Here is a 24,634-nt window from a genome sequence, read left to right as displayed (position 1 = left end):
TGAAAGTATTTTAAGACAGGAATGAATTATAAACCACTGAAAAAATAGGAATCTCTAAGTCCACACTGTTAATAGATCATAAATAATAAGTAAATGAATGAAGGAGAAGGATAAATTTGGAGGAAATGACAGAGTTGGAAAATCTTAATGAAAACTGGTTCAGGTAAGAATGATTAAATAATAAAGGATGATAAATTTAGAAGGGTCTTCCAATATAGAACAAGGTATTTGCATGGTCTTAAAGTACATTCCCACAGACTGCTTATAATTTGCCAGGGGGAAAATATTAATTATACATTGGAGAAACTAAATAACACCTTGACTAAACAAAATGTACATCACCAATGATGGGAAATTGGCCATCATGTGGGTCTGGAAAGGATACGATAACACTGTGGCAGCATTCCAGCTGAGCATGCATAACCTGAATCTAATCACGAGAAAACGCCCAACAAATCCAAAATGAGGAATATGCCCTGGCCGGTTGGTTAGAATGTGCTCCCAATATGCCAAGACTGTGGGTTGCATACCTGGTCAAGGCACATATAAGAATCAACCAATAAATGCATGGATAAATAGAACAACAAATCGATGTTCCTCTCTCTCTCTCTCTATAAGGAAAAAAGTATCAATTTAAAAAAAAGGAATATTCTACTTAAAAAGGGGATCAGGGCCTGTAGTCTTAAAACTAGTAATGTCATAAAAGATAAAAAAAAGGCTGGAGAACTGTTTCAACTGAAAGACAACTAAAGAGATACAAAAACTAAATGCAATACATGATTCTGCCTTCCGGCTAAGATGGAGTTATAGGTAGATACACTTTGCCTCCTTGCACAACCAAAAGGACAACAACAAATTTTAAAACAAAAGATCACCAGAACTGCCAGAAAATCAAACTGTATGAAGTCTGACAACCAAGGAGTTAAAAAAGAAACATTCATTCAGACCAGTAGGAAGGGCGCAGACAGCAGTTAGGGAGGAGAGGACAAGTGGTAAGGAGATGGCTAGCAGACTGGGTGGTCCCATATTGGCGTGCAGATGGAAGGGAGGAACAACTGGGAAGCAAGACAGAGGAACAACTGGGGAGCAAGACAGACCAAGGGACCCAGGGTTCCAGCATGGGAAAAGAAAGCCTAAAAACCTCCAGCTGTAAAAGCTTATGGGGGAATGTGGGGTGAGGAAAAACTCCAAGCCTCTCAAGAGAGTCTGTTGGAGAGACCTACAGGGTCCTTGAACATACACAAACCTACCCACCTGGTAATCAGCATTAGAAGGGCCCAATTTGCTTGAGGATAGTGGGGTAAGTGACTGACAGCCAACTGAGAACAAGCAACACTGTTTCCTCTCTGACCCCTCCCCCACATACAGTGCCACAACACAGCAAAGAATGTTGCCCCACCCTGGAGAATACCTAAGGCTCAACCCCTTACACTGTAACAGCAGTGCAGAGACAAAGAAATATGGCCCAAATGAATGAACAGATCAAAACTCCAAAAATAGACCTAAGCCACAGAGATAGCCAACCTATCAGATGGAGAATTCAAAACACTGGTAATCAGGGTGCTGACAGAATTGGTTGAGTATGGTCACAAAATAGAGGAAGAAGTAAAGGCTATGCAAAGCGAAATAAAGAAAAATATACAGGAAACCAACAGTGAAGGGGAGGGAACCAGGACTCAAATCAGTGATTTGGAGCAGAAGAAAAAAAATAAACATTCGACCAGAACAGAATGCAGAAACAAGAATTCAAAAAAATGAAGAAAGGCTTAGGACCCTCTGGGATAACTTTAAATGTTCCAACATCTGAATAACAGGTATGCCAGAAGGAGAAGAGGAAGAGCAAGAAACTGAAAACTTATTTTAAAAAATAATGAAGAAGTTCCCAAATCTGGCAAAGGAAACAGACTTCCAGGAAATCTAGGAAGCTCAGAGAGTCCCAAAGAAGTTGGACGCAAGGAAACACACACGAAGGCACATCATAATTACCTTACCCTGGATAAAAGATAAAGAATCTTAAAAGCAGCAAGAGAAAAGGAGAAAACTCCTTTGTACCTACAAAGGAGTTCCCATAACATTGTCAGCTGATTTCTCAAAAGAGGCCTTACAGGCAAGAAGGGGCTGGAAAGAAGTATCCCAAGTCATGAAAGGCAAGGGCCTACATCCAAGATTACTCTGTCCAGTAAAGCTATCATTTAAAATGGAAGGGCTGATAAAGTGCTTCCCAGAGAAGGTCAAGTTCAAGGACTTCATCATCACCAAGCCCTTATTATATGAAATGTTAAAGGGACTTATCTAAGAAAAAGAAGATGATAAAAAATATGAACAGTAAAATGACAACAATCTCACAACTATCAACAACTGAACCTAAAACAAAAACAAACTAAGCAAACAACTAGAACTGGAATAGAATCACAGAAATGGAGATCACATGGAGAGTTATCAGTGGGGAAGGGGAGTGGGAGAATGGGGGTAAAGGAACAGGGAATAAGAAGCATAATCAGTAGGTACAAAATAGACAGGGGGAGGTTAAGAATAGTATAGGAAATGTAGAAGACAAAGAACTTGTATGTACAACACATGGACATGAACTAAGAGGAGGAATGCTGGTGGAATGGGGGTTACTGGGCAGAGGGGAATAAAGGGGAGAAAGAAATTGGGAGAACTGTAATAGCATAATCAATAAAATATACTTTAAATATAAATAAATAAACTGTTTTATTCCTGTTTAAAAAAAACATGATTCTGAACTACTGTCTATGCTAAAGAAAAAATGCTATAAGAATATTATTGGGGCCCTGGCTGGTGTAGCTCAGTGGATTGAGCGCAGGCCTGCGAACCACATGATCGAGGTTTGATTCCCAGTCAGGGCATATGTTTGGGTTGCGGGCCAGTTCCCAGCAGGGGACTCACGAGAGGCAACCATACATTGATATTTCTCTCCTCCTCTCCTTCCCTTCTTCTCTAAAGATAAATAAATAAAATCAAAAAAATATATATAAAAAAGAATATTATTGGGGTAATTGGCAAAACTGGAATCTGGATGGCAGGTCAGGTGATTATATCAATGTTAAGTTTCTCAAAGTTGTTAATTGTACTGTTACCATGCAAGAATGTCTTTTAGTAAAGAGGACTTATATGTACAGCTCATTCATACACATACGATATTACTGAACAGACACAAAGAAAAATGAATGGTAGTAAACACCTCTGGTGAGCAGCCTGGGGTTTAGTGGGCCTGGGCCTTTCACTTTATGACATTCATTTGTTATGTATTTGTATATTGTATAATTTTTAAATAGAAATTATAACATTTGAGAGTGATTTGGAATAGATTTCTGGCTGAGGCAGAGGGGTAGATGAGGTCATGCAGACCACATTGAGAGAAGGGCCCACTTACCTTGGGCAAGTCCAGAAACAGATGCTGAGAGGATTTCACCACGGGGCACGACCGGCAGACTTTACACTGAGGTTTCTGTGAAGGGAAATTCAAGAGAAGGGGTAACTCGAGACAGGACACTCAGGATCAGGCCAGCAGGCCATGGGGAGCCGTCCAGGCGAGGAGACAGTCACAGAGGGGTGAACTCCCCAGTGCCATCTAGCTCAGCGTCACGCTCACACGCAGACAACTCAACTGCCTGAGCCTTCTGTGACTCAGAGACTCAGATCTCCACGGCATAACATTTGTTACTCCAAGTTTCAGGTCTCTGTCCTGTCACTCCAGAGGGTAGAAAAGAAACATCCTCTGAGAGTTACACTGAATGCAACAGAGTGAGGGAAGGCAGGAACGATGAAAGAGAAGACATACAGCTCTCTGCATGGCAAGAAAGTGCAGACCTCAAAGCAAAATGTCAAGAAATACTTATTTTCATCGTACAAATTGAGTAAAAAATCCCAGAAAGGTGATCATCCCAGAAACAGTTAGGTGAGGCCACTCAATGAAAGCTTCCAAGTGAATTTTGATTGGGATTTTTTGAAGGTGAAAAACTAACTCCCTCAGGACCACTTCTCCTCAACTCCACATGCCTATATCCAACTGCCTACCTAACCTCTCCTTGGGTGTCTAAGGGGCATCTCAAATTTAACAAACTCAAACACATTCTACCAGAAAGCCCATTCTTCATCCAGTCGCACTCTTGTTCACAGATGGTGCCACCATCTACTCAAGCTGCTCAGGCCGCAAGCTTGCGAATTGTCATTTTCTTGACTTCCCCCTCACCCTGAATTCCATGTATCCAGTGCTGGAGTCTACCTCCACAACATATCTTAAGTCCTTCATTTTTCCCCCATTTCTACTGCTATAACCTAGTCCAAGCCAATATCACCCCATTTCAGAGCTACCACTCCAGCCTCCAAACTGGTCTCCCCACTTTCATGCTTTTCTCCCATCCATTTTCCACCGAGCAGCTTGCCACTCAACTCCTGCAGTGGCTTGCTAGGCCCTGGTAACCTGCCCTCGTCATGATCCACTCTCCCTCTTACTCACTATGCTACAGCCACACTGGCCTTTTCGGTTCTGCCTGAGCTCCTTGCTGCTTTGAGCCTTTGCATTTCCTTATCCTTCTGCTTGGAATACTCTTTTTTTTTTTTTCTTTTAAGATTTTATTTATTTATCTTTAGAGGGGAAGGGAAGGAGAGAGGGAGAGAAACATCAATGTATGGTTGCCTTTCATGCGTCCCCTGCTGGGAACTGGCCTGCAACCCTGGTATGTGCCCTGACTGGGAATCGAACCACGATTGTCTGGTTCGCAGGCCCGAGCTCAATCCACTGAGCTACACCAGCCAGAGCTTTCTGCCCTGGAATACTCTTAATCTCCCTCATTGCCTTAGTTGCTCCTTCTCATTTTTTCAGTTATTGCCTTGGTTGCTCCTTCTCATTTTTTCAGTTAAACTCTCAGTCCAAATGTTACCTCCTTTGAGATGCTTTCCCTAACCGCCTACCTTAAATTTTCCACCAGAAGTCACTCTCTAACACATATTCCTGGCAATTTATTCTGTAATTACATCCCTGACTTTTGGCTCCTCCCTGCACTAAATATATCTGTCTTGTTCATGGCTACACCCTCAGCATCTAGAACTCTGACTCCCCTATCATAAGGACTCAAAAAAAGTTGTTGAATGAGTCAAGTAACAAATAAGTATACATGGAGTAGGAGAGGAAACAGTGTTTTGGGAAGAGAGAATGAACTAAACAAATGTAGATCAGGTGGTCTGAAGCAGGAGCAAAAGTAGGGAAGTGTAAACTCAATTTCCTAGCACAATGCTAAGCCCATGGTAAACGTTCATTTGATAGTTATCCCATAAGCTGAATGATGAGTTGCTGAAATGGGTGGAGTAGGAAGAACCACTAGTGAAAGGTCCTGAACACTAAACCAAAATCCCTGCATGGAAGAAAATTGGGAGTCCCTTTAAGAATAGAGATTGTCACCCTGATGGGTGTGGCTCAGTTGCGTTGTCCCACAAAGCAAAATATCACCTGTTCGATTCCTAGTCAGGGCACCTGCCAGGTTTGCAGGTTTGGTCCCCATTGGGGGCACCTATGAGAGGCAACTGACTGATGTTTCTCTCTCATATCAACACTTCTCTCCCTCTCTTTCTTCCTCTCTTCCCCCTCTCTAAAAATAAATAAAATCTAACCCTAAAAAATAAATAAATAAAATCTTAAAAGAGAGATCCTTCTGGGCTCCCATGAGACCCTCCACTCACCTTGAGCTCAATGGCATTGATGAGTTTGCCACATTTGTCACACTGGTCACCCCGGGCCTCCTCATAGCCACAGAATGGACACACGCCCTCCACAAAGCGGTCAGCCAGGAAGCGGGCACAGCGCTCACACCGCAGTTGCTCTACAGTGTCTTGCAGCACAAAACCTCGGTTCCACAACCGTTGGAAGATGTCCTGGGTGATTCTGGTGAGGTGAGCATGGGCAGGGGAGGGACAGGTCAAAGAAGTCAGAGGAAGTGGTGCGCCCCTCCTCACTGCTACTCAACCTAGGACCCAAACTCATTTCGTCCACATGCCAAAGGAATCAGGCAGAAGGCCCTGCGAGGCCAAGGCCACCTAGTCACCTTTAGGGAGTGTGACCCCAGACCCCCACACACATTCTCCAACTCCTCATACAATCTCTTTCCTCGACACTTTAGAATTTCCTTTTCAAATACAAACTATCTGTTCTGTATTCTTCATTAACAAAAATATCCAAAAGTATAGGACTGTGCTGTTCTATAATTTTACTATGTCCTAAAAATTTAAATTAATTCAGTCCAACTATTAAACCACACGGCACTATTTGCTGAAAGCCTGTCCACTATGTAGGGGTGTTATCGGGATGAATATCAGGCAAAACAAAAAAGAGCGTATTCTCTATACACACACAGGAGTGGGAGGGGATGTCCTCAGAGGCTGTGGCAGCCCGGGAAGAGAGGGAGGAGGTAGAGGGACAGCATACTTCCCATGAGCCTACACTCTGACTTTTCTCTCCCTTGGCGGCTCCTTTAGCCCCTAGTCAGGCTCCTGTACACATCGAATCCCCTTAATACTGTAGGGAGTACATTCCGGGGCAATTTCACATCCTAGCTTTAAGGGGGGGGGGAGTGCCTAGATAGCCATCTTGGTTCCTCTGTCTGCAGGATATTCTCGTGATCCCCAGCCCCAGCCCTAACCCCAGCCTTCACCCTCCGTGTTTGCTGGATTAGGGAAAACCTACTCAGTCTGCTGTGGAGTGGTGGTACGACCAAAAATATCAAAGGAGATATTAAACCAGCGGTAAATGTCAGCATGGACGACATGGTACTTGTCGCAGATCTCCTGGGGGGTGAGGCCCTCCTCCATAGCCTTGGTCTCTGTTGCAGTACCATATTCATCTGTCCCGCACACATAGAGGGTGTTCCACTGGCGAAGGCGGGAATACCTGGAAGAGAATATGGGGGTGGAGTTTGTGTGTGTGGTGTGGGGGGGGCATCAGCCCCTCCCCATGTCCCCAGGACCCCTCCAGCCTGCACCCTTGAGGTATCCTATTCCTTGGGGCTTGCTGCTCCCTCAGGTCTCCCCCACAGCACTTGGCTCCACCTGGCAAAGACATCAGCACTGAGCACGCAACCAATGATGTTTCCAAGGTGGGGGACGTTGTTGACATAAGGAAGAGCGCTGGTGATGAGCACATTTCTTTCTCCAGCCACAGGCAACCTGGTAAGGAAGAAGAGAACAGTCCACGGGGGAGACATGAGGGTCAAGAGGGACCCAAAGCACACTGGCTACCCAGACACAGATCTAGTCTACTGTCTTGGCTCGTGTAATTTGAAGTCTCTCCTCAAATGAACCCACCAGACCATCATCTTCCCCAAAAGCCCCATGACCCCCTACAGTAGGAATACAGGACCTGCCCACAGCACGCAGCCTCCTGTACTGCCCCTAAAGAGCCACATTCCAACACGGACCTCGGGCCACTTTATCCTTGTGACTGTTTCTTTTCCATTAGCTCATTCTCAGGCTCCAACTTCCTGAGTACTGACAAAACTCTCCCAAGGCCTGGCTGGTGCAGCTCAGTGGATTGAGCGCGGGCCTGCGAACCAGACAATCTCGGTTCGATTCCCAGTCAGGGCAAATACCAGGGCTGCAGGCAGGTTCCCTGCAGGCCAGTTCCTGGCAGGGGACGCACGAAAGGCAACCATACATTGATGTTTCTCTCCCTCTCTCCTTCCCTTCCCCTCTAAAGATAAATAAATAAAATCTTTAAAAAAAAAACAACCTCTCCCAAGGCAACCACCATCACTCCCGACTCCCAGACTCCAATGCCACCCAAGAACTTCCCAGTGCTGACCTCTTCCCGTCTTCCCAGAGGCTATGTTAATATTATCTCTAGTCACTACCTGAGATCCTTACAACTCGACACCGAGTCCTCTCTCTAACCCCACGTCAGTCGTTTCTCATGACCTGACTCAAACCAGCAGCACCAGCTCCCACCTTCAGAACCACCCTTCCTCCCCACTTTTCCAGGATCGTTCCCAGTCATGTCACTCACTCAAACCACCATTCTTTTTAGGGTTCATCACCCTCAACAGCTCAGCTGCACACATCATGTACCCATCCCGTCTCAGCCTGACACCTCATCAGGGCTCTCTTTTACCTTTCCAACCACTCTCAACCTACAGTCACTGGACACTGAAATCCAGTTTCGAAATGACTCCTTCAGGAAAGCCTTCCTTCACTGATGGCTGGCCTTCTGCTCAGTCATCATTGTGCCCCGCGTCCCTGAGCACCTGGCAGCATACTAAGTGTTCCTTTGACTACGTGCCCTGTCACTTCTCCCTAATGATGGGTATGCTTCCTACTGTGGCTGATAGAAAGGTATGCTCGAGGTGCTGCCCCCTAGGGGGGTCAGTCTGTTCTATAGCTGCCACCTGGAGTCAGTGCAATGAGAGGTACAAAGTGCCAAAGGAGTTCAAAGGAAAGCAAGTGAAAACTCCAGCCTAAGATCAGGAGAAGACTTCACAGAGACAAGACTACTTAAGTTGGGCCTTGAGAATGGGTAGGAATTTGCCTGATCAGCGCGCTGGGATGTCTTTTGGTCAGAAGGAAAAACACAGAAGACAGTTTGGTTTGGCTATAGGGTCTTTAATGCCAATTGTCTCCTCTTCTACATGTGCATGAAAGCATGTTAGCCTGTATAAACACCTGAAAAAGTCTATCTCCTATGCTGTAGTACCTCCAAAGTGCTTAGTAAAAAAATGAATCCATAGTATGAGCAAATGAACAAAGGACAGACTTTCATCATTAACTTATTCAAATTTGATCAGTATCTACTAAACTTTTGGCCATCTGTCATAAACTGGGCCATATAAAAGTAAAGAGATACAACCTCTACTGTTAATAAACTCATAGATTAGAGGACACAGTCATGAAAAGATAATTACAACATATTTTGACAATGGGAGCTCCGAGAAAATAAAGCACTCAAGCTCTGTGAAGAAGGAAATGAGCCCTGGCTGTTGTGGCTCAGTGGACTGAGTGCCTGCCTGTGAACTAAAGGGTCGTTGATTCAATTCCCAGTCAGGGCACATGCCTGGGTTGTGGGCATATGCCTGGTGGGGGCACCTAAGAGGCAACCACACACTGATGTTTCTCTCCTTCTTTCTCCCTCATTCACCTCTCTAAAAATAAGTAAATACAATCTTTAAAAAAAAAGGAAAATTATAAAATTAGTCACTCAAGGAATGACTGTACACCAATTAGGTAAGATACAGACATTGTAGGAAGAGGGACCAACATGTGCAAAGCCACCAAGGAGAGAGTATGGTGTGAGGCCAGCCTGCCTTCCTCTCAAAACTCATCCTAATCCATCTTTCCCCTTGACTGTCTAGCCTCTGGCCACTTTCCTTTTAGCAATTCCTTAAAAAGGACCAAATTCTGCCCTGGCTGTGTAGTTTAGTTGGTTAGAGCATTGTCCCAATACACCAAGGCTGTAGGTTTGATCCCCAGTCAGGACACATGTAAGAATAAGCCAATGCATGCATATATAAATGGAACAAATCAATGTTTCTCTCTCTCCCCCCATTTTTTTCTTTTTCTCCCCCCCATCAATAAAAATTTCTTTAAAAGAACAGAAAAAAAATAAAGCTAAACTCTCTTGCTCCTCAGGCCTTACCCTTGACTGACTAACTCCTACTCATATTGCAAGTCTTAGTTAAAACACCAGTTTTTAGAGAGGCCTATAGGTTAATCTCCTGTGTTATTTATTCTCATGGACTCCTGTTCTTTTCCTTCATAGGACTAAAACTTGTCATTATACATTTGTGAGTTTTTAAAATACCTATCTACATATCTAAACTCAAAGTTCCACTAGAGCCCCAGCTGGTGGAGATGAGTGGGTTCAGCACCCACTCTTGATCTGAAAGGCCACCGGTTCAATTCCTGGTCAGGGCACATGTCTGGGTTGCAGACCAAGTCCCCAGTTGCGGGTGTGTGAGAGGCAACTGACTGATGTTTCTTTCCCTCTCTTTCTCCCTTCCTTACCCTCTCTCTCTAAAAAAAAATTCCATGAGAGCAGAGGTCTTGTCTGTTTTGTTTCCTTCTGTAAATGGAACATGTAGGGCCTAGCAAGGAGTGGACACTCAAGACTTTATCAAATGACAACGATCTCAGAACTACAAATATTTCATTTGGATGGAAAAATGTGTGTGTGTGTGTGTGTGTGTGTTGTCTTAGTGTAGCAGGAGAGTGATAAATATGAAGCCTCAGGCAGAAGCCATATCTTGAAAGGCCTTGTGAACTAAACAAAGGAACCATCTGTAGAATTGTTAAAAGGAGGGTGAGATAATACATGCAGCTTTAAGGAGTCATTCTGGTGGCAGAGTGAAGTCTGTGGTGGCAGGAAGAAAGGTAAGAGATGGTAAGGCCTGATGTAAGGAAGCAGCTGTGAGGAGGAGGAGGAGAAGGGATGGATTTGAGGACTACTTAGGAGCTGGAATCAGTGACTTGGTAATGGAATAAATCATACAGAAGGACGGCATGAGAAAAGAGTGGAGATGACACCAAGATTTTTGGCTTCAATCTTCAGGTGGAAGATGAGGGGTTATTTGCTAAAGTAAGTGAATAAAGGAGTGAAGCTGACAGGGAAGATAACTGATTTGCTGTTGGACATGCTGCGTTTGCAATGCCTATGGAGGCGGAGGATTCCAGAAACAGTCTGACAAATATGTCTGGAGTTCAGAGTAGAGATCTGGACTGGAAAAACAGATTTAGGTGCTATCACCAGGTAAATAACTAAAACACGGGTGCACATGGGACTGATGGACAGAGTGTCCAAAAGTATAAGCCAGAGAGAATAAAACTTAAAAAAGAGAGAGAGAGCATAAAAAGGAGAAGATAGAAGATTTAAAAGGCTAGCAGCACAGGGGACTTGGCAGACAGGCATTGATTTTATCAAGTTCCACTTAAGAAACCAAGCCCCACTCATCTGTGCCTACTCACACTGGATTCTGCTTTGGCTGAAGGGGAGGCAAGCTTCCCAGACCCTTCTCCCAAGCAGTTACAGCCATGGTGATCTCCTCTTCAGATAAGGTGACCAGCTCCTCCTCCTATGAAGAGTGGACAGAAACCCTCACCAGGTGGGGAGGGCCCGGAGAGTAAAGAAATTCTCCAACAACTGAAAAGGGTAGTGGCCATGCTCAAAGTCCCTCTCCAAGCCACTCGCCCCACCCCCCCACCCCTGGCCCCAGGTACTAAGGCTCTGTGCGGACTGCTCTAGTAGGCTCCAAACCTCAGGCTCGTTGCTGACAGCCCTCCCTTCAAGGAGGATGGGCTGGGGCTGCTTCTGGAGGTAGGGCCGGAGGGCCAGGATACCCTGCTGCTTCAACACAGTCTCTGCAGCTCGCTGGCATGGCTCCTGAGAACTCAGTGTCTGAAACCAGCTGTGCAGGGCACCCAGCTCCTCTGTGGACATGGGAGAAAAGAGGGAATCAGCAAGACTGGGAATGGGTAGGCATGGATGGACCTCCTCTCCTTCTTTGTGAAGTTTCCCCAGTTCCCTTTACCATCTTTGTGTTATAGCTGCAGTTGTAAAGTTATACCTCATAGCAGGTACCAACATACTGCCCATTCTATAAGCCCTACACCAAGCTCCTAGGGCTGGGGCTAGGAGTAAAGTAATATGCATAGTGCTCACCAGGGAGGTAGGCTGGGTCTTGGAGTAATGGATACAGTGCTCCCCACAAAACAATGTCAGCTAGCGATTCTGTCTCCTTCGTTGGGGAAAAAGAAAAAAGCACACAGGTGAGACACTCAGTTTCTTCCCAATAGTAACAAAACATCTAACATTTCCCTAAGCACTTACTACAGTGAAGCACTATATTAAGCAGTTAAAATTATCTCACTTAATCCTCTCAACAGCCCAATGAGGTAGATACCAATATTACCCTTTTCAAAGATTAAAAAATAGAGAATTAGAAAGTTTAATGATTTTTTTCAAGGTTGTACTTCTAGAAGGTGGCAGTATTGGGGGTTGGACACTCTGAATACTGCCCTCCTTCTTAATTCTTACACCATACAGCCTTCCCCAATCCCCACCTCAAGGCCCACTTACCCCAGCCAGGAAAGGACAGTTCCGGCGACTCAGGCTGTGGTCAATGTGAGTCAGGGCTCTCCGGACTAGGCCAAGAACATCTTCCCCCTTCTTGCCTTGGACCACTAAATAGTACAGGGCGGCAGACAAAGCTGGCTAAAATTCGAGGGACACAGGTCAGGATGGCCATGCAGAGCGACGGCCTGCCCGCCATCTCCCATGCCTCAGCCCCACCTGTAGTTCAGTTGCTTCCCATTCCAGCCACTGGTTGGTGAGGTCATCTTGCTCCCAGCCAGATAACAGAAAGAAGTATCTGCCAGAGAGACAGCAAGAGAAGGTGGAATTAGAGGAGCCCATTTGTCTAGACCATCCGCACCTCACAGTGAAGCAATGGTTGTGTATAAGGCCACACAGAGGATAGTAAGCCCTCATTTGATTCAGCCACCTCCCTGCACCGAGCATCAATACTGACCTGCAGATTGCACTAGTGGAGAAGAGGTAGTTGCCACTATCCAATTGCAAGACAGGGACCTTAGGCCGGGTCAGAAATGGGACCACATGCTCTGATGCAGGAGAGAAAAATGGGTGAAAAACAGCAAAAAAGGGAAGAAATACTTTGTCAACTTTGAAAGACAACTCCATATTGTTCAGAGAAAAAAGGAAGAAGATGGGCAGTCTCAAGCCAGGGGTTCCAGGAGAGGACCCTGAAGGGGGTGAGTCCAGAATGAGCTGGCGAGACCAGCAGGTGCTCCGGGAGACTACTGGCTGGAAAGAACAGATGGGGGTTGCAAGAGAGGAGGTGGTGGTATTGGGATAGTGCTGCAGCCAAGAACCGGAACAGTTAGTAGTAACTAGGGTATCTGAGAATGACCTGGTAACTGTGGAAGAACAAAACTAACAAAAGAGATTAGCAGGCCCTGGCTGGTGTAGCTCAGTGGATTGAGCGCGGGCCTGTGAACCAGACAAAAGAGATTAGCAAGAGAACTGCTTAAGATATCCAAACAGTTGACTGGGAATGAGAACAAGTAAACCAAAATGTCTGTGTGGTGGTGGTGGTGGGGGGGGGGGTTCCTAGGAAAGAAAAAGGTGCCTGGGTTGTAATGCGAGTGACTCTTGTTTGTGTGTGTGTGTCGGGGGCGGGGGGGTGTCTGGTAGGTGTGGGAGAAAGCTGGAAAGGAGAAAGTTCACTGGGGTGAGTCTGATCCTAGGATGGCGGGGAAACCAGAGACAAGGGAAGGGGGCTGAGGGTAATCAGGGACGTGATTGATGAATGAATTGGCTGGGAAGAGGGGATGGGGTGACCACAGATAATGGGGTAAGAGGCTGACAGCAGCGAGTGGCAGAGATTATCATTGAACGCAGAAAACTGCGGACGGGGGAATCCGGAGTCTTCGGTCCCGCCCCCCTCATCCCCCTCCCGCCCGCACCGGTCCGACTACCTTCGGGGCCCACAGTGCTGACGAGCAGCTCCGCTCTGCCCCGGGCCCTCCCCGCCGCGGCCAGCACGGCCAGTGTCCCGGGGGCGCCCTCGCTCACGAACAATCTCATTTCGCCTGGATCCCACGCTGATGCAACCGGAACCGGCCTGCAGCCTGGGAGCCGAGCGACCAGCCAGAAGCACGTCGGGAAATGAAGTTTTGAATTCGGCCGCTTGCTGCGCACTGCTCGGGGGAAGCGTGCTGTTTCTCCCGTCATTCAACACTAGGAAACAGGAACTGAGTATCATAGAGATGAAGGGGCCGCCTTGCAGCACGAAGGGCCGCCGGGTTTGGCCGGGCCGGCGGGAGGAGACTTTGCGAGTAGAGAGGCCTGCGCACTTTGGCTGTTTAACGCCGCGAGAGGGTGGTGACGCTAACCCAAGTTTAAAATCTCCTGCTGCGAACGCTCGACTGTGGCTACAAACAATGGCAGGCGCTCCAAGTTCATAAGAATTAGAATCGACAAACTGACTTTCGTGACAGGATGGAAATCAGCGTAGATATCCTATTAATAAAAAAAGAATGGAACCATTAAATATTCATTTAATGTAAGTCTGCAGCTCATACGGCTAGACAATGTCATCGAAGGGGAGGGAGCATGCGTAGGGATAAAGTCAGATTGAGGGGTAGTGAGAAGACAGTTTGGCAATAAATATATATTAGACAAGGAAGCCCATATGAGTAATTAAGAAAGGAATCCTTATTCATCTTTGTATCCCTTTAGAGCGAGGCACGATTCTAAGCACTTCACATATATTAATTTAATTCTCAAAAATTCTATTGGGGTTCTGGGCCTTTTGAAGCTAGGTCATAAGAAGCGCGGCAGCTTCTGCCCATGTTTCTCAGAACACCGTGGGAGCCCTAGGCTGAGAGCTCTCATGATGATATTCCGGCTGAAGGCTCCAGCTGATCCCAGCACCCCAGTCATCCCCGTCAAGGTTCTCAGACATGTGAGCGAAGCTCTACAGAGCGAAGCTGCTGCATACCACATTGGACAGAAGAATCACCCAGTTGAGCCCTACCCCAATTCTCGACCCATACTATTATGAGCTATGGTAAAATTATTATTATTTAACAAAATACAAACAAACTAAGCCATGAGATAGGTTTTCTCATTCTCATTTTACAGATGGGGATGTGAGGCACAGAGAGGTTACTTTGTATCATGAACTATACAAGGCATTAAAGACATAATTATTAACAAAATAGATATAGGCTTCTGCCTTGGCAGAGCTCACAGACTTCCTGGGAAGTGAGATAATCAAATAATATTTAAAGTGTGCTGAAAGTTATGATGGAGGATATAAAGTTTGCTGTGGAAACTACTGGTTAGGGCCCCTACCCAACTCTAAGGCATTAAAGGAGCCCTTCTTTTGCAAGTGACCTTTCAACTGAGATATGAATGGTGAGTCAGAGTTGGCCAGGTAAAGATTGGTGGAAGTGTAGAGAGGAAGTATTTCAGTTTGAGGAAAGAACATATGCAAAGGACCATAGACCTCAGTGCACTTCAGCAGCATAGGGATTTATACTTCTGTGGCTGGAGTTGAGAGTTTGGGGTGGGGACTGTGAAAAGGCTAGGATAAAGGGAGAAAGTGTCTGTAAATCAATTGTAAAATTTGGGCTTTACTCTAAGGACAATGAGAAGTTTTTGAAAGGTTAAGTCAGGAGAGTGGCAAGGCATGTTTGTGTTTTAGAATGGTTACTCTGGCTGTTGTGTCAGGAATGGGCTGGAAGGAAGAATAATTGTATTCCAGGAGACTAGTTACGAGTTTATATCATCCTTGTAAGGAGGATGCTAAGGAGGGTGGTAGTTATAGGGATTAAAGGAAGTAGGTAGATTGGAAAGGTTTAGTAATCAATTAAATGTGAATGGTGGGGAAACGAGAAATTAAGGTTGGCTGTCAGGTTTCTGGCACGGACAGTTGGGTACACTCTCTGTGCGCACCTACAGAGGATAGTACTTCCCCTATGGCAGTGAATAGCACACTGTATTTTGATTGTTATGAGAGGGCAGGGATTATATTTGTCATCTGAATTGACAATACCCAGCCCACAGTTCCTGCCTGGCACAAATGCTAATAAGCATTCTATAAATAGATACTGAATTTAAATTTAACCGAGTAGGGGTACTAGAAGAGAAATGGGTTTGGGGAAAAGCTGATAAGATCACTTTAGAACATACTGTGTTTGTGGTGCCTGTGAAATACCCAAGTGGGGCTTTTTTAGTGGACACTGTAAGACTGGAGCTTTAGATAAAGATCTGGAATGAAGATATAGTGCTTAGCAGCATATGAAGGTCATTTGAGCTAGAGAGATTAAGACCACCTAGGATCTACAGAGTGCAAAGGGCACAGGATCTCAGACCAGTGGGGTTAAGGGACAAGCAAAGGAAAGTCTTTCCTTATGCAACAGAGAATAAAGTGCTAGAAAGCTAAGGGGGACACTCACAGTTTTTACAGAAGGAGAAAAAAAGTCCATTGTTTTGGCAGCTGCTGAGATGTCCAGCAGCATTACGAATGCAAAGTGTCCGTGCAAACTCAGGGATGACCCTAGTGAAGAGTGACCTTAGAAAGGTGGGAGAGTCAGGGGAGAGGAAATGAAGGCCTCTGTGTGTGGGCAACTCTGTAAGAAGTTTGATTTTTAAAAGGAAGTGGGAGATACAGTGGTAACCGAAAAGCACAGTCAAGGGAGGTTTGTCTAAAGATGGTAAGACTTGGCTACCTTTAAAAACTGATGAGAAAGATTCAAAATCTAATGAGAAGGATTCTATAAAGTAGAGGATAAAGTGCAGGGGAGAACTTCAGAGAAAGCAGAGAAGAACGGGATTTGAGTACTCAACAAATATTAGATGAATGAATGAGTGAATGAATGGATGGGTAAAGTTGGCTACTGTTTTGAAAGTGGGAATGAAGAGTTGCGAGGTGCGATTCTCCACATTCTGAGAGTGGGGCGAAGTGAGGAGGAATGTCACTGGGGCAGAATCTAGTACTGGCATCCTGGCCCTCGGATCACATGTTCCGGGGAGGAGAGCAGGCAGTCTGACGTCACCAAGGGGGAGGTACCCCACCTCTCCAAAGCCAGACAGAAAGTCTCAGTCTCACAGAAAGCCTCACAAAAAGCCTCACTTGGTGCTGCGGAGAAGCAGAGAAGGGGAAAAGAGGAGTGGTCAGGTAAGAAGGAAGCGCAAGTGTGGGTTTTAAAGCTCTGACAATGGACAGGGGAGGTCAGTTTCCACCTTCTCGGGAAAAGCTGACATCAGTCTCCCATCCACCCCAATATGCTGTCATAGCACCCTGTGCTAGTTGTCCATAGTCCCCAATTCTACTGTAATTACTACATTTATTGTGTGATTAGTTAAGATCTGTCCTTAAGCTCCAAGAGGGCAAGGGTTGTGTCTGTCTCCTTCCCTTCCCTTATCTCCAGTGCCTAACACTGTTTCTTTCACGTAGGAGGGGCTCAGCCTCCTTGTTAAGATCATGAATGAATGAACCCACACACTAAAGTAGAACCCCACCCAAGAGCATAAACACAGAGGATCGTATCAAGGCTTTCCTGCTCCCTGAAACACGTCCTGGGTTGGGAGGATGGCGGAATTTTCATCTTTACCTCCAACTCCGAACCGCTCTGTGTTTCTCCCATCCACTCTCTTGTTCTCTCCAATTCGGTCTTGCTACTTCTCTGGCTCTCTGCTCCTCTGTTTCCGTGTCTCTCTGATGCTACACAGGAAGCAGACAACTTTAGATCTGAGGTCATTGGTAATGGAAACACTGGTGCCTGTGTCAATTTAATAAAGGGTCAGAAACGTTTTCATCGTTGTCATTAACTGCTTTCTCTCGGCCTGTGTTCTGTCGCAGACCTGATTCTTTTTCCTCTTCTTATGTACAGCTCAAGAGTCCCACCACCAAACTGGACCAACTCCTCCTACCCCTGGATCTTCTCATGGGCCCCAGAAAGTACTTGGAGGAAAATCACTGAACTATGTTGAGTCTGATTTCCTGCCTTGCTGGCCTCGCAGCCCTGCTGACCACATCCTCTGTCACCTTACATACTTCCTTACCAGTCACATCACTCAGGAGTTCTCAGCCCTCATAACTTGTCACTGACCCCCACTCAGGTCCTCTGCTTTACCCTCTTCCTGTCCTTACCTCCCTCTGACACTGCTGTTAGAATCATGTTCCTCTGCCTAGAAGTAGCCAGTTCTGTCCCTTTCTGGATAGCCAACACCCCTTTTTCCTACAGGTGACAGTATTGAACACAATGCAGCTGGGCCAGTGGTGGCCAAGTACTTGGGGAAGCCTAGGGCTGGGGTCCCGGAACACTTCCCAGGGATCCCAGCTCTGTGCCCTCTATGACTTCACTTATACTGCAGCAGATGGTAGGCAGGTAACCATGGCTGAAGGGGACAGGTTCCGACTGCTTCGCAAGACCAACTCAGACTGGTGGTTGGCAAGGCGCCTGGGACCACCATCCAACTCTCGTCCCATCTTCGTACCAGCTGCCTACGTGACAGAGGAACCTGTACTTTCCCCAAGGCCAACCACCGTCACCACCAGGCAGTTCCTCTGGACTCACGGTAAGTCCTCCCCATTACTTCTTTACCTCCCTGGCTTCTGTGAATTATTGGAAGTCTCCTCCTCCCTCCTGATCCCATTCTCTTATTCACCTGTGATCAGCCTACTCCTCACCTCAATCATGCTGTTGAGGTCTCGTTTTATTTGTCAACAACAGCTTACCCCTGCTCTTGTCTTCCCTGTGAACCCCCAGAATGCAGCACCCAGCCAAGATTACACCTCTGACCACCTGCGCCCTGCTCTTTTCATTTCCGTTTCCAGGGCCAAAATTGTTTCCTGGCTCACCAGAAAAGCTGCATTTATCTCAGGCAACCCCAGGCAGAGCCCAGACTACATCGCAGCAGCCTCCTTCTCTTCCCCCCAAAATATGCAGAAGTGTTAGTGCTACCAGTCTGAGGCCCACTCTCCTGATGCCCTTTCAGGGTGGGCCAAGTGGAAGATCTCTCTCCCAGGATGACTTGCTGACAGAGACCAGTGCCAACATGGTGAGTCACAGCTCTCCTTCTGAGCACCTGCTGTCAACAGATATTACTACCGGGCCCTGTTCTAGGCACAGTGGGGAACAGGACAGATACACTGTCTGCTTTCAAGGGATTCCCGTGGAGTGATAATATGTAAATATATATTGGTACTGATAAGTGCTACAAAGAAGGTAAATACAGTGGAGAGTGACCGAGGTCTAGGAAGGCATCTTTGAGGGGATGACATTTAGTTGAATGTGAATAAGGAGAAGTCAGAAACAGCCATGAAGCAAATGAGGGGTTGAGGAAGAAGAATTCTAGCAGAGGGACAGCAAGTAGAGAAGATTCTTGAGTATTCATGGAAGCTGGCAGATGATAGATGGACTACAGTAAAGCCAACCTCAGCTATCCTTTCTCTCTCTTCCTCCTGACCGCTGGCCCAAGGCAGGGTTTGTCCTGTGTCGTGTCTTGCCAGCTCAAGTCACCAGTATGTCCCCTCTAGAGATGGAACTGCCTTGGTCTTCCTGAAGACTCAGCTCCTCCCCTCTCTTAGTGGTTGAAAAATGGCCCCTCTTTTCCCATACCCTCTCCTCTCTCTCTTCTTTTACTCTGGAGGATGTGAGGGTGGGGAGCTCCCCTCAACCAGCACACACACACACACACACACACACACACAGCCTCTTCCCCTTTCCTGTAGCCTTGGGGTGGGGGTGGTGTGGGGGAGGAGGGAAGTTGGCAACAGGAAGTGAGGAGAAGAGCAAAGAAGACTGTGAGGGAGGGAGTTAAAAAAAATCAGCTGGGGACCTTGTTCTCCCTCAGTACCTGGGTCACCCCAGGCAGGATCTGGTGGTGAGAAAATGGTGGGGGAGGGAAGGAGGCGGTTATGTGAAGAGAAGTCTGGGGAGGGCTCAGACAAAATAACTACCTTTCTTCCCCCTTTCCTTGCAGGCAGGACCCCGGCCCCTCATGTCAGAGTCCCCTGTGTACTGTAACTTGGTAGACCTTCGCCGCTGCTCCCACTCCCCACCCCCAAACCCTGTATGCCCCCCGCTGCAGAGGCTGGACGCCTGGGAACAGTACCTGGACCCTAACTCCGGACGCTGCTTCTACATAAATTCACTGACTGGCTGCAAGTCCTGGAAGCCCCCGCGCCGCCGCACTGGAACGGGGGAGACGGTGAGACCTTCTCTCCTGCTTATTTCTTTGTGCCCCAATCTCCTCCTTCTCCCTACTGTATCCCAAAGGAGTGTGTTTTCTTTCTGGGGCTCTCAGAAGAATAGAAGAACCAGAAAGTTGTGAGAAGGGTGTTGAGAACTGGTGGAGGTGGCATCTGGATGTAGCGTTACCTCCCCTCCCCGCAGAACCCTGCCTCCATGGACGGGACGCAGACCTTGAATGGGGACAACGGTGCCCTGCAGCCTCAGGCAAAGGGCTCAGACTCTGACACAGCGTCTCCAGAACTGCTCGACCCCCAGGTGAGGTCCCTTCTTTCTCCAGACTAAATGCAGGCAAAGCCATCTTTTCACGACTTTCTCTTATGCAAGACATTCTTTATCACACCTCCGTCACCCACATCCGCAGCCCTCTTCCCCCGCAGCTAGGGACTTCCGAGTCAGTGTCTCCTATACCTGTTTTCCCCACCCCCTGCCCCAGGATTCACCCTGCCTCCGGCGACGCACCTCCCAGCTCGACCCCTCAGACAAGCCTTCAGCCCGGCAGCCCCTTCGGCCTCTGCCGCAGGTCCTGGACGACCCCCACGTAAGCCTCCCACTTTTGTGTGAATGCCAAGAATCTCCTTGCCCCATGCTCTGATTCCTGCTCCTCCAGAAAGATCTTCCTCTTTCTGAGTGTTCTCTGGGTATCCTCACTTCCTCAGCTTCCCCCGCAACTCGAAAGGACCCCGCCCTAGGGGAAAGCCGAGGTGGGGGCGCTGTGAGGGTCAGTGGGTGACTTATTGGTGCCTCTCCCTCTGCTCCCCAGGAGGTGGAAAAGTCGGGCCAGCTCAACGTGACTAAGATCGCTCAGGGGGGACGGAAGCTCAGGTGAGGAGGGCTGGGAAGACCTCTGGGGTCCGGGTGGTCGGCCTCCATCCGTTGGGTGGAGCAGAGCGTCGGGAGAGCGCCTCTCCTAGCGCTTCTCAATGACCTCTGCACCGCTGATGCTGCCCCTCCGCCCCTGCAGGAAGAGCTGGGCCCCATCTTGGGTAGTGTTAGCGGGTAACAGCCTGGTGTTCTACCGAGAGCAACCTCCCGCCGCACCCTCCTCGGCCTGGGTGAGTGTGAGGGAGGGAAGGGCAGGTGCAGGGGGGACTCTGGCGCAATTCTAACCGCCTCAGCCAACCGTGGGGCGGAGGTGGGCAGGGTGGTGTAGAGGAAGGTATAGCATTGGGAAGGAGCGCAGCCTCTCACGTCTTCCCGGTCCACCCGGAGAGAGGGAGACAATAAGGGAAACAGCACGGTTGCCTCGGTTTCCTCCCCCGATTGCCAGGGACCAGCGGGCACCCGGCCCGAGAGCAGCGTGGACCTACGGGGGGCGGCCCTGGCGCACGGCCGCCACCTGTCCAGCCGCCGCAACGTCCTGCACGTGAGTGTCCTCTCCAGCACCCCCAGAGCCCCGTCCGACATGAGGGTGCCCCCTCAATTTCTCGCAAGATCCAGCTCGGCCTTCCTGCTTTTCATGCTCCTCCCGCTGACCTAAGCCTTTTCCCCCGCCGGTCCCCCAGATCCGAACGGTGCCTGGCCATGAGTTCCTGCTGCAGTCAGACCTCGAGACCGAGCTGCGGGCCTGGCACCGCGCGCTGCGGGCGGTCATCGAGCGCCTGGTGAGACCGGTCGGAAAAGGCGGAGCGGGAGGCTGGCTCGGACGGGGGCGGGGGCGGGGCCGTGGGAGCGGGGACGGATTCAAGGCTGCAGAGGGCAGGGTGGTCTCAGTGCAAAGCCCTGGGGTGGCGCTGGGACGCGGGACCTCAGCATCCGGTTAGGGTCTCCTGGCTTCAAGCCTGGGGTGCAGATTTCTCTCCTCTCGGCCCACCTCACCCTTCCGAGTCTAGGATCGGGAGAACCCCCTGGAGCTGCGTCTGTCAGGCTCGGGACCAGCGGAGCTTGGGGAGCTGAGCGCTGGCGAGGACGAAGAAGAGGAGTCGGGGTTCAAGCCACTGCTGCGTTTCGGCGGCCGCAGGAGCTCCAGTTAGAGGCGGGCCTGGGGGCGGGGCCTGGGGCGGGGCCTGGAGCCTGGGGCCAGTCTCCAAGTTCCTCCTCCCCGAGGCCCAGCTCACGCTCTGATTCCACCTGCCTCCTGCAGGTCGCTGCCCAGAAGGAACTGAGCAGAACCGTGTGAGGAACAAATTAAAGCGGCTTATCGCTAAAAGACCACCCTTGCAAAGCCTGCAGGAGCGGGGTCTGCTCCGAGGTGAGGTGGGCTGGGCCCGCTGGCACCTTTTTCCTTCTCGCCTCCCGTAGTGTTATTAGATTCTAGATCTGGGCATCAGCCCATTTCGTGGATGAGAAAACGTCACTGAGGCTCACAGTAGAATTTCCCAAAACTAGATCAGCGGTCTTGTGAGCACATTGCTTTTCTCACTACCGATGATTGTTGGGAAGTGGGTGTACCCTTGTCCAGACCCAGGACAGACAGCCTGTGGGGGAGCCCAACTTTGAGGTGAGGGTCTGTGCCAGGAAGAGCCTCCCTGGGTGACACTGGCACTGGCTTCCCACCTCACTCTGCATCTCCCCAGACCAGGTGTTTGGCTGCCAGCTGGAATCACTGTGTCAGCGGGAAGGAGACACCGTGCCCAGCTTCGTGCGGCTCTGCATCGCTGCTGTGGATAAGAGAGGTCATTTTCCCTGAGACCCCCAGAATCTACCCTTTCAACCAGCCAAGGCCCAGAATTCCCCACCTCCCTCCCCCTAGTTTTCCTTTTACCTTTTTTCTCGCTTCACCTTCGGACCCCTCACCAGACCTCTCCACACACATTGGAGCAGCAATTCTTATCTCCTCGCCTCATCTCCTAGGTCTAGATGTCGATGGCATTTACCGGGTGAGCGGGAACTTGGCAGTGGTCCAGAAACTTCGCTTCCTGGTGGACAGAGGTGAGAAGGCCTTGTGGGCAAGTGGTGGCACTGAGAACTTCATGTCTCAGAATCAGGTGGTTCTGAATGAGGGGGCTGGTGGGACAGGGAGGTCTTCTGGCTGGAACTTCATGTCTTATCTCCTAATCTTGTCTTACACCTGTTACAGAGCGGGCGGTCACCTCCGATGGGAGGTACCTGTTCCCAGAACAACCAGGACAAGGTATTTACACGGAGTAAGGATCCCCTTAGATTCTTAAAAGCCCCCCACATCCTCCTTGTTCCCTGTGGGTTTCCCCATGTCCTGCTCCTGGGAGGGTTGTCCCCATCCCTACCTCTGCTGTCGTGCCCCCTGCAGACCCCCTGAGCATTCCTGTGGTCCGCCTTAGCTAAGAATGCCTTAGCATTCTTCTGTCGAACTCCTGGTCTCTCAGTCTCTGTGTCCCTATGGCCCTTCATGAACCCTGAACCCCTCTCTACCTACTTCCTCCAGAAGGTCGGTTGGATTTGGACAGTGCTGAGTGGGATGACATTCATGTGGTCACTGGAGCCCTGAAGCTTTTTCTCCGGGAGCTACCCCAGCCTCTGGTACCCCCACCGCTGCTGCCCGATTTTCGTGCTGCCCTTGGTAAGGGGTGGGAGCTTTAGGAAATGCCCTCGATATTGGGGGGGGGGGAGGCATGAGTGGTAAAGAGTATAGCAGGGGTTCCCTTGAACTCTTCTGTCTTATCCTGAACACAGAGATGGTGAATAACTTACAACACCTGTGCCAGCTCTAGTTGTTGTTGTTGTTGTTGTGTGAATCTTTAGAGGGCTGAGTTGAAAAGAATCCTAAGGCTGCAGTTGGACTCAGTGAAAAAGAAAGCTGTGTTGGATAAATTAGGTCTCCCATGGGCCTGGGAAAGAGAACTGTCACCCACCTTGCACTAGCGCCTTCCCTAAGCTCACCCCTGTGCCCCTCCCCTTACTCTTTCTCTCCAGCACTCCTGGAATCAGAACAGCGCCTCTCTCAAATACGAGAATTAATAGACTCACTGCCAAAGCCCAACCATGACACTCTGCGGTACCTCCTGGAACATTTATGCAGGTCAGGAAAACGGAACGTCTTTGTTCATTCAGGAAGAGGGTGGGGTGGAGCATGCAGCAAGGACTCTGTTTGAATGGAACTAAGGTAGGGAAACACCTCAGTTTAGAGCAGATTGAAGAAACAGGCAACCTCTATGCAGGGGGTCATATTATGAGGCTCTAAAGCTACTGGTTAGCATCAAATGGGGAAATGGGGACCAATTCAAGCACAGCAATGCTGTGTGAGAAATAAGGGAAATCTAACCTCCTCCTTCCCTCCGCCTCTTTGTTTCCCACTGGAACACTGGTTTGGGCTTATTTGGCTGAGCTGGGCCTGGGCAGTGACTTCTGAGAAAGGATAGCCATTTGAATGAGAGCCTTCCCAATTGTGAGCAGAGAGGGCTCCAGGGGAAGTCTCTGAGGCTGGGAAGAGGTGGTTGTATCCTAGCTTGTTTCGAGTTGTACCCTCGAAGTTGTGTCCACGGGTCCCATCCCCATCCCCCTTGAGGCCTTCTCTCCTTGGTCTCCTTGGCTGCCACATAGAAGGGTGAATTCTTCCCTGCTCAAATCTTGAAAAGGTTAGATTTATTGGAAGTGGCAAGGCTGCTGCCTTATTGCCCCTTCTCTTGGCTTCTGCCTGCAGGGTGATAGCACACTCGGATGAGAACCGCATGACCCCCCACAATCTGGGGATTGTGTTTGGACCAACCTTGTTTCGGCCTGAGCAGGAGACATCTGACCCAGCAGCCCATGCTCTCTACCCTGGGCAGCTAGTCCAGCTGATGCTCACTGACTTCACCAGCCTCTTCCCTTGACTGGGGCAAGAAGAGAAAACGTGTTTCCAATGGTGCCTTTGGTGGTGTGGTATGTTCTGAGGACATCCCTTTAAAGCCTGTGTCTCCTGATGACTGTCTCATCTTTGTGAGTCTGACTTGAG

At 48.7% G+C, this 24,634-nt stretch overlaps 2 protein-coding genes across 8 annotated transcripts in view; one reads left to right on the top strand and one right to left on the bottom strand.

The window, feature by feature from the left end:
• Nucleotides 1-19,045, bottom strand: part of MARS1 (methionyl-tRNA synthetase 1) — a 25,667-nt gene extending 6,622 nt beyond the window's left edge. The window contains exons 1-14 of one of the 2 annotated variants that reach the window (XM_053662110.1): nucleotides 18,966-19,045; nucleotides 17,140-17,249; nucleotides 13,912-14,038; nucleotides 13,592-13,756; nucleotides 12,528-12,618; nucleotides 12,290-12,368; nucleotides 12,077-12,211; nucleotides 11,660-11,735; nucleotides 11,255-11,427; nucleotides 10,966-11,072; nucleotides 7,066-7,182; nucleotides 6,704-6,907; nucleotides 5,704-5,905; nucleotides 3,398-3,472 (exon numbers count right to left, since the gene is read on the bottom strand). In XM_053662110.1, coding sequence (XP_053518085.1) covers nucleotides 3,398-3,472; nucleotides 5,704-5,905; nucleotides 6,704-6,907; nucleotides 7,066-7,182; nucleotides 10,966-11,072; nucleotides 11,255-11,427; nucleotides 11,660-11,735; nucleotides 12,077-12,211; nucleotides 12,290-12,368; nucleotides 12,528-12,618; nucleotides 13,592-13,756; nucleotides 13,912-14,038; nucleotides 17,140-17,172 — 1,584 coding nt within the window. In that variant the 5' untranslated portion in view covers nucleotides 17,173-17,249; nucleotides 18,966-19,045. Of the gene's footprint in view, nucleotides 1-3,397; nucleotides 3,473-5,703; nucleotides 5,906-6,703; nucleotides 6,908-7,065; nucleotides 7,183-10,965; nucleotides 11,073-11,254; nucleotides 11,428-11,659; nucleotides 11,736-12,076; nucleotides 12,212-12,289; nucleotides 12,369-12,527; nucleotides 12,619-13,494; nucleotides 13,757-13,911; nucleotides 14,039-17,139; nucleotides 17,250-18,965 lie in introns of those variants that run through there. The other variant, XM_037127073.2, reaches the window with a different exon arrangement.
• Nucleotides 13,995-24,602, top strand: ARHGAP9 (Rho GTPase activating protein 9). 6 transcript variants are annotated; one of them, XM_053662111.1, is made up of 18 exons: nucleotides 13,995-14,081; nucleotides 17,419-18,106; nucleotides 18,366-18,589; nucleotides 19,514-19,741; nucleotides 19,927-20,040; nucleotides 20,219-20,323; nucleotides 20,546-20,607; nucleotides 20,747-20,837; nucleotides 21,053-21,148; nucleotides 21,288-21,386; nucleotides 21,615-21,750; nucleotides 21,866-21,973; nucleotides 22,299-22,397; nucleotides 22,576-22,653; nucleotides 22,802-22,855; nucleotides 23,126-23,260; nucleotides 23,614-23,719; nucleotides 24,341-24,602. In XM_053662111.1, the coding sequence occupies exons 2-18, from the start codon at nucleotides 17,791-17,793 to the stop codon at nucleotides 24,510-24,512; spliced, it is 2,223 nt and encodes a 740-aa protein (XP_053518086.1). In that variant the 5' UTR covers nucleotides 13,995-14,081; nucleotides 17,419-17,790; the 3' UTR covers nucleotides 24,513-24,602. The 6 variants fall into 6 exon arrangements, with proteins under 6 accessions (XP_053518086.1, XP_036982973.2, XP_036982971.2 ...); XM_037127074.2 differs by lacking the exon at nucleotides 13,995-14,081 and adding an exon at nucleotides 16,584-16,703; XM_037127077.2 differs by lacking the exon at nucleotides 13,995-14,081 and having other exon boundaries at nucleotides 18,046-18,106; nucleotides 18,527-18,589.
• Nucleotides 24,603-24,634: the final 32 nt, after the last annotated feature.

Source organism: Artibeus jamaicensis, unplaced genomic scaffold, assembly GCF_021234435.1.
Source record: "Artibeus jamaicensis isolate MK-2021 breed Jamaican fruit bat unplaced genomic scaffold, CSHL_Jam_final contig_233, whole genome shotgun sequence".
NCBI lineage: Eukaryota > Metazoa > Chordata > Mammalia > Chiroptera > Phyllostomidae > Artibeus > Artibeus jamaicensis.
Note: the sequence above shows the minus strand (reverse complement) of the source record. Positions and strands in the feature narration are given on the sequence as shown.